Here is an 8,176-nt window from a genome sequence, read left to right on the forward strand (position 1 = left end):
CAAGTCGTGGTCTTTGTGCCTGCCCCAGGGCCAGGCGGTCCAGGGCACCTGTGTCCAGGGGCCAGCTCTATCCACCACTTTGCTGTGTGTCAGCGGCACCCCTCTGAGCCACTTGTTTCCCATCCTGCTAAAAGCCACAAGTGACAGCACCTGTTGCGGTACGCGGTCTCCTCCACAGCGGCTCCACCTCCACGCAGCACTCTGAGCGCTGCGCTAGCACTCGCTTTGCTCAGACAAGGCCCGCGGGCCGGAAAAGGCGAGGAATGCTCGCCCCGCGCTACCCCCGACCCAGACTCGGTCTGCCGGCTCCCGCGGCGCCCGGTACCCGCCCTCCTCCAGCGGCCGTGCCCGCTATCCGGCTCGATTCGCCTCTCCCCTACCTCGGGCTGCACTCCACCACCCACAAAGCCAGAGCTCAACTCCGGAACTTCGGGTGCTCATTTGCATGGCACTTCCTCCCGAAAATCCCCCCACACTCCCGTTTTCCGTAAGGGTGCTTCCCTGATCGGCCCGCTCCCGCCTCCCCGCTTGCGCTCACCATGATGAGGGGGGCGCCGCCGTCGCCGCCTTGGCAGGCACTAGCTCTCCGGGGCCGCCCGCCTGCGCGGAGGGACTCGGAGTCCAGCGGTGGCGCGACCCCCGCGGGGCCGCCTTATATAGCCCGCGGAGGGGAGAGGGAGGGGGGGAGACGGAGCGCGCGCCGCGGGCCGGGGCGGGGCGAGGCGGGGCTTTCCGCGCAGGCGCGGCGAATCGAAACCCGAAACTCCACGCGGGGGGAAGCGGCCGTCCGGCGCCCAGCTGTGCCTTGGCACACCTGTGCCCTCGAGCGTTCCCGCGGAGCTCTAGAAAGACGGAGGCAGTCACCCTTCCCCGCTCCTGCAGCAGGGTTAGGGTGAAGCCAGGGAGGCAGGGTCGTGCAAGAGCAAGGTTAGATCCTGTCTTTAAAATTTTACTTAAATTTTATCCATTGTGGGGTTTTGCGTTAATTTGGGTGTGTGTTTTACATTAGCTTAAAATACTGTATCTCGGGGGCCGCCTGGGAGGCTCAGTCGGTTAAGTATCTGACTTCGGCTCAGGTCAAGATCTCATGGTTCCTGAGTTCAAGCCCTAGTATTGGGCTCCGTGGTGACAGGTCAGAGCCTGGAGCCTGCTTCTGATTCCGTCTCCCTCTCTCTCTCTGCCCCTCCCTCTCTCTGCTGTCTCTCTCTCGCGCTCTCTCTCAAAAATAAATATTTTTTTTTAAAGACCAAATACTATATCTCGCTTACTGAGTTTCTTGGCACTCTATGAAATATTGCATCTGAAATGCCTCACTCACTTCACTCTAGTCGGGGCCTGGTCCTAGCTAGCCTCATATCAGCCCTAACCCTTCCAAGGACTGTAGATGGAACGATGATGGCCATGGCCAAGGGACAGATGAATAATGTAGTGAAATCCTAGCTCATCCCCTAGGGTAGGTGTTCAGCTGCCACCTCCTCTGGGAAGCCACTGAAAGCTAGTTGGATTTTTGAGAGCTTCCTGTGTACCAAGCGCTGTGCGAAGCACCCCTAGAAGCCTCACGCCAACCCGGGAGGCAGATCCCCATTCTACAGAGGAGGAAACAAGCTTGTGGGAGCCTGATTTCCTTGACCTTGCCGCCTGGAAGTGGTGCAGGTGCAGCCCAGCCGCCACTCCAACTTGGGGCTGCTCCCTGTGCTTGGGCAGGAACCTTCTCCGTCCAGGCTCCTAGAGCACAGTGCCCGTCAGTGCCAGCATTCACTTCATCCTGCCTTCCAGGCTTCAGGGTTTACAAGTAGGTCTTCCTCACTGTGATGGCTGAGGCTGCCCCATCATTATTTCTTCCATAAAGCCTCCCACAGTGCCCTGAATATGCACTCAGCAGGATGGACAGATGGCCAGTGCCCGGGTGGACACACCTCTACTCCCCTCTGTAAGCTAGCCTGCTTCCTTGGAGCCCACCTGTTTCTTCACCCTCCTGAAACCCTTTCTTCTTAGCACCTCTCTCATTTCTTCCATGCGATCCTTCAGCAGGGCTTGGGGGAGAGGACCACACGTCCCACCTCGATCACGCTCTGTAGGCCTTGCTTGGAGTCTGTGTTTGTCACCTGGCCAAGGTTAAGGTCAGAGTTTCACTTGGGATGTGGTACCTTGAGCCAGGTTCTCTAAGGCTCTTGTGGGTGAGGAGGGAGGCAAAATGACAGACCGGGGGTTTGTAAGAATGAAATAAATCTATTTAACGGGAAAACAGTAACAGAATGAGGCAGAAGGGACTTGCGGGGCCCAGTCCAGATGTTCTCCCATCAAGGACAAATCTCAGCTTGAAAGTGCAGATTAAGATCCTCACAGCCCCGGGAACCACAAGCCGCCCCCCACCCCCGGGCCCCATGCCTGCTGACGACTACTTCATTCATCTGTTTCTCCATCTTTTTCCATTTCTTCAGCGTTTTCTGCCGTTGTCACTTCTGCTGTTTCTCTTAGTTCTGTTTGCTCTACTTCTTCTGACTCGTTTCTGCTGCCTTCTGAAACTTTCCTCTCCAGTCCTTCCAACTCCTTTCCACTTAATTCTCCTGAGAGTTTCTGGTCCAGGTCTGAAGGCCTCCTGTAAATCTCTCTTGATTTCCTTCTGCTCACTTCTCCTGCTCTTTCTGCGCCTACTTCTCCAGACACACTCTTGGCAAAGCCTCTTGAATCTCGGCCCGTGGCCCCCAGCCCTATTCTCTGGAAGGAGTGGGCTTTCCCTCCTTCTGTCTGCCTGTTTTCTTCTTGTACAATCACTGTGGTCCCCAGAGCCTCCTGAGACAACTCATCGTCTGTCTCTTTCTCGTTGACCAGCTCTCGTTCCCAATGCTTCATCACCTTCTCGGGCTCATCTCTTCCTCTTCTCGTCGTTTCCTTCTCCTTTACCATCATGGCCTTCTTTTCCAATTCAGCCGCCTCTTCTGAAAAACAGGAGATAGGAGGGAAGAAAAGTAAAAGTTTGTCCATCTCTGGGCCTGGGTGAACCTCAACCCATAGGAGCCTGTGCTTCTGAGAGATAGCACGCCTTTCCCAGAGCAGAGAAAGTGGATGGTTGTTTCCTGAGTGCCAGCCCTGTTCCAGGCATTGTGTGAGCTGCAGAGGTGATACCATTCGGTTGTCGTGGAATTGCATAATGTCAGTGATTCAAGTTCACAGTCAAAGGACCTGAGACTGATGACAGAAAACACAGCCAGTGGTCACACTGCAGATAAATAAATGGCAGGATCAGAATTTGAACCCAGGACGGTCTGCCCTCAGAGCACATTCTCCTTCCTGATGAAAAATAACACAGGAACTGGGGGATCACAGAGGGGTTCTCTTCTCCAGCACCCTCATTCTGCATTTCTCTTTGTCCCTGGGAAGCACAGTCATCACTTATTGGGAGGTTCCCTATCAAAATAGGAGCAGACTGTGAGCGGGAAGTTCAGCCTGAGAGCTATTTTTACAATCAAAGCGATCCTTGCCCCACGTTTTTCTGGGCTACAGAGAAAAGTCACAATCCCCTCCTGAGTGCTTCCATATTCTCTTTCTGGAAGCCCCTGGTCTAAGATGCCCTCAGGGGCCCTAAGTTCACAGCAGGGAAAAGGCCACCATTTGGCATGAAGACATATGCAATGCTGCCACCTGCTGTTCCCAGAGGGAAGTGCCTCCCCCAGTGGGTTTTCAGGATACCTTCCCAGGCCGGTGGCCCACCAAAGGGATGGGAAGCTGCTAGGAGCATCCGCCCCTTCCCTGGGTAGCTCTTCACATCCATTGCCCTTGCGGCTTCTGAGCAGCTCTAAGGGCCTGTGGGAACAGAGGCCAATTCCTTCCGTGAGGAGATCCAGCCACCACATGGCAGACTGCATAATAAAGGGCTGTCATCTGGCTGCCTGGGTGCCCAGAAACCTCACGCCCAGCTTCCCCCTGCTGCTGCTGCTGCTGCTGTGCCTGAATCAGAGAGGACTCCAGCCTTGGTGCCTGGAAGGGGGCTCTGTCCTCCTGGGGACACGGAGCCCCGACCTAGCTGCCTCTCGCGGCGATGCAGCTGGAATGACACACCACCAGAGAGGGGCAGGCGGAAACGGGGTAGAAGTATGGGTTCTAGGCCAGGCTGCCAGAGACAGAAAGCCACTATGGGACTTGAACCCTTCTGCCTCTGTGTCCTCATCCATAAAATCAGTAATACTCATTTCATAGTGTTCTGGAAGGGATCAGACGAGTTAGCTCATATAAAGCCCTTAGAGGAGGGCCTGGCACACAGGAAGCACTGAATGGAGAACATTCTTTCATCACCCCATCCCCCCTGGGGCCCACCCCCGCTCGCTGCCGTGGGGCTGGGGTTGCAGCCACCTCCTCTTCCCTCACTTCTTCCTAGAGCTGGAAGGGGCAGGGGGGTAGGGGCGAGGCTTCTTTACTCCCTGGAGGCCAGACTGCTGCGTGCCCTCACCTGACCCGTGGCCTTGCATGCCGGCCAGGAGAGCAGTGTGACGCAGCAGAGGACAGCGTGGCTCCAAGTCCGACTGCTGTGTGACCCAGGCAGGTCACCCAACCTGACTCAGCCTCTATTGCCCCCCAGAAACAGTTGCTACCTGCTCTGGTGGTGAGGACTGAACTAGATCATTTCTGATCCTGTGCTGGGTGTGCAGGAAGAGCCCTCAGAGTGCAAGCTACTGTCGTTCTGCTGCTGTGTCCTCGTCCCCCCTATTTCCCACCAGCACCTCCTGCCTAGAAAGCCCGAGGGCATCTTTTGGAGCCTGAAACAGATGGTTCTTCCTCTTCAGAGCCTTCCCGATCTCCCCCAGACAGCCGGAGCTCTCCGCTTGTGCCCACAGAAGAGTGATTCCTCCCAGTCAGCAGGGCTTGCCTTCAGGAGCCCATTTGCTGACAACTCAAAATCACCTGGCTTTGCCCCCGGGCTGTGGGCTCCTCTGGGGCAGGGGCCAAGCCTCTGCCTCCCTCCCAGCGCTTGACAAGTGCTGTTTAACAAATATCCGATGAATCAATTGGAGAAACACAGGAGTGGGCTCTCGGGGAACACAAGGTGGGCTCTGACCCCACCGGAGATAGGCTGGACCGCCCTCCTCTCCTGCCCCAGGGAAGGGCTGGGGCTGGGGGGGAACGCCTGGTGGGCAGTGCCAAGCCAGCACCGGAGAAGCTGCTGGGAAGGGTGGCTGAGGACGGACAGGAGAGAAGGCAGCAGAGAATCCTGAAGCTACTGGCACTCACCTTTCTCCCTCTTTTCTTTCAGTGTCTCCCTGTAGTTCGTTTTCTTCAGCTCTTCAATGATGCCCTTGTTAGCATCATCCAAGGCCTGTGGGTGGAGCGGAGCCATGAACTCGCTTAACCCCTGCTGGCACCTGCCCCTGCCCTTTCTCTAGCCAGGCCCCAGCCCCAGCAGGCGGGGCTCTGCAGCAGCCTGGCCACCCTCCATGGTCTCCTGGCTCCTCTGCAGATGCCTGCCCCGGGGCTAATTTATACTTACCGACTCGGAATTACCCACACTAAGTGGTAGGGGATACGCCACTGCTGGGAACTTGGACTTCACCTCCCTTGGGCTGAGCTGTGTACTTGGGAGCTGTCTCTGCTCATTTTGACCTCCTTACCAACAGCTTCTTTTGGCTTCAGCCAGTGTAGACAAGAAAGCCCCTAAGCACTCAGTAAGGCAGCGAGCCACAAAGGGGGACTGGGAAACACACGCAGGTGGCGCTGCGGTGCTGGCATGCGGGAGCCATTGCGGAAAGACCACGGGGCCTGGTCCTGGGGGACGTTGGTCTGCCCATTAGTACACATTCCCACCTGGAGCTGCCAGTCCCGGAGGGCAAGGAGGCAGGTACCTGGTCTCCTGAGGTGTCACCTAGGGCCGAGGGGCCGTTTGGCCCAACGGGCACTTCCTTGTGCCTCTCATTTTCAAAATGCTGCCCTATCTTCAAGGCGACCTCAGACCCTCCTGGACGGGAAAGCCCAGCCCTGCCTCCTGAGCTGGGCTCTCTCACTCCAGACCCCCTGGTCCCTGCCGCACTGGTCAGGAACAAGGGATGTTTGGTTTAACCTTCCCACTGACACAGCTTCCTGGCGGCCAGCACCACAGCTGTCCCCTCTGGGCTGGGCAGCTCAGAGCCAACTCTCAGACAGCAAGTATTTACAGGACTGAACTGTCAATCCGTCTCTCTGCAGGGCAGTCATGCAGAAGGGCATCAAGTGGGAGAGACCATGCATGTGACAGGAGGACACACAGGGCTTTAGCGAAGGAGCGCTCTTCCTCTGGATGGCAAGGGGCATATTTGGGGAGCTGACCCCCCCCAACAGAGGAAGAAGACGCTGGTGTGACGGGCCAGAGCTGCCCTGGGACAGATGAGGGGAGGGCACAAACGGCCTCATGGTGGAATCTCTTGGGAGCAATTTTACCATGACAGGAAAGGGGTAGTCTCACCAGGGTCCTCACAAACCATGAGCTCACGTCTTAAAAAACTGAGTGAGGCATGTCTCTCCTCTGCCACTCCCAGCCCTTCAAGTCCGAGCTGGTCCACTGACCGCCTGGGGTTCTCTGGCCCTACTCCTGCCACGGTGAGCCAGCCTGTGCACCCAGATCCAGGGTCTCTTCTCCCTCCCGCAGACTCGGCAGTGCCCATGGCCTCCTGTGCCTCAGCAGCTCTCACCCCTTCTCAGCCCAGCCAAACCTTGCTGTCCTGGTCCTTCGAAGCCCAGAATGAGGCCCACCTCCAACTGCAGCATCCTTGGCTGTCGCTTCCCAGGGTCCCTGCTCCCTTTCCGGAAAGCTTGCTGAACCTTCAGTCTGGTCCCTGAGGCCATCCATGCCCCTCATGGTGCTCCTAGTTATCATGTCTGGCCTCTCCTACCCATGGGGGCATGCTCCCCAAGGACCCGGGCCCTGCTTGTTGTTGTGTTAAGTAAGCTCCACGCCCAGCATGGAGCCTGACTTGGGGCTTGAACTCACAGCCCTGAGATCAAGACCTGAGCTGAGATAGGAGTGCCTGGGTGGCTCAGTTGGTTGAGTGTCCAACTTCGGCTCAGGTCACGATCTTGCGACATGTGAGTTCGAGCCCCGCATCAGGCTCTGTGCTGACAGTTCAGAGCCTGGAGCCTGCTTCAGATTCTGTGTCTCTGCCTCTCTCTGCCCCAACCCCACTAGCTCTCTCTCGCAGGCGCTCTCTCTCTCTCAAGAATAAATAAACATTAAAAAAATAATAATAAATAAATAAAAGACCTGAGCTGAGATCAAGAGTCAGCCGTTCAATCAACTGAGCCATCTAGGCACCCCAGGACAGGGGCCCTGCTTAATTCACGCTGGCAGATGCTTACTGGGGTCCAGCCAGGTGCTTGCTGGTAGTAGCTCTGGAATTTCAAGATGCGGCAGCCTAGGGGACAGTGGGAGGTGGGGTGGCCAGGGGACTCATGCCAAACTGCCTATGCATCGTTGAGGCCATTGCACGGACCCTATTGAGGTTATGCGTTTCCCTGGAGTGACTCTGGGAACAGTGGCTAGAAGCCTGATGCACCTGCAGGCTTCCTGGCTCCCCCTCTGGTCTCTGCCTCCTGGAGCTTGCAGTCTAGGCCAGCACTAGCCAACAGAAATTTCCACCACCGTGAGAATCCTCTAGATCTGCAGTATGTGGTACCCCCAATCCACATGTGGCTATTGAGCATTTGAAATGTGGCTCATGTGACTGGGAAACTGAATTTTACGTTTTATTTGCTCTCAATGCATTTTAATCTAAATAATCAGTGTGTGGCGGGTGGCCGCCTTAGTGACAGTGAGCAGCGCAGGTCTAGGTGTGTGAGGCTGTCACACTGTATTTCTTGTTGTCTCCTGGAGGAGGCAGCATTTTATACACTGTGAGTCCTAAAATCAATGGAGAAGGTTTCAACCAGCCTTAAAGAAAATGAAAACCCTAAGAGAATATAATAGGAGATATCAACATACATAGTAATGGGAAATATGTTTCGTAAAATTTTTGTTTCCATTGCTTATTTCAGTTAAAAAAATTTTTTTAACGTTTATTTTTGAGAGAGAGACAGAGGAGGCACAGAGCCCAACGCAGGACTCAAATTCATGAGCCGTGAGATCATGACCCAAGCTGAAGTCAGACGCTTAACCGACTGAGCCACCCAGGTGACCCCTCCTGTTTATTTCAAATAGAAATAGGGGCGCCTGGGT

The 8,176-nt window shown here is 55.8% G+C and overlaps 2 protein-coding genes across 2 annotated transcripts in view; both read right to left on the reverse strand.

Annotated features, from left to right (window-relative positions):
* The window catches only part of CNP (2',3'-cyclic nucleotide 3' phosphodiesterase), a 6,774-nt gene extending 6,135 nt beyond the window's left edge, over positions 1 to 639 (reverse strand). Inside the window, exon 1 of the mRNA XM_077779246.1 lies at positions 539 to 639. Coding sequence (XP_077635372.1) covers positions 539 to 541 — 3 coding nt within the window. The 5' untranslated portion in view covers positions 542 to 639. The remainder of the gene's footprint in view (positions 1 to 538) is intronic.
* Positions 640 to 2,209: 1,570 nt separating this feature from the next.
* The window catches only part of ODAD4 (outer dynein arm docking complex subunit 4), a 22,965-nt gene continuing 16,998 nt past the window's right edge, over positions 2,210 to 8,176 (reverse strand). Inside the window, exons 11-12 of the mRNA XM_077779229.1 lie at positions 5,227 to 5,311; positions 2,210 to 2,939 (exon numbers count right to left, since the gene is read on the reverse strand). Of these exons, the coding sequence (XP_077635355.1) occupies positions 2,404 to 2,939; positions 5,227 to 5,311 (621 nt within the window). The 3' untranslated portion in view covers positions 2,210 to 2,403. The remainder of the gene's footprint in view (positions 2,940 to 5,226; positions 5,312 to 8,176) is intronic.

The sequence above is a fragment of the Crocuta crocuta genome, unplaced genomic scaffold (assembly GCF_008692635.1).
Source record: "Crocuta crocuta isolate KB4526 unplaced genomic scaffold, BGI_CrCroc_1.0 scaffold68, whole genome shotgun sequence".
Lineage (NCBI taxonomy): Eukaryota > Metazoa > Chordata > Mammalia > Carnivora > Hyaenidae > Crocuta > Crocuta crocuta.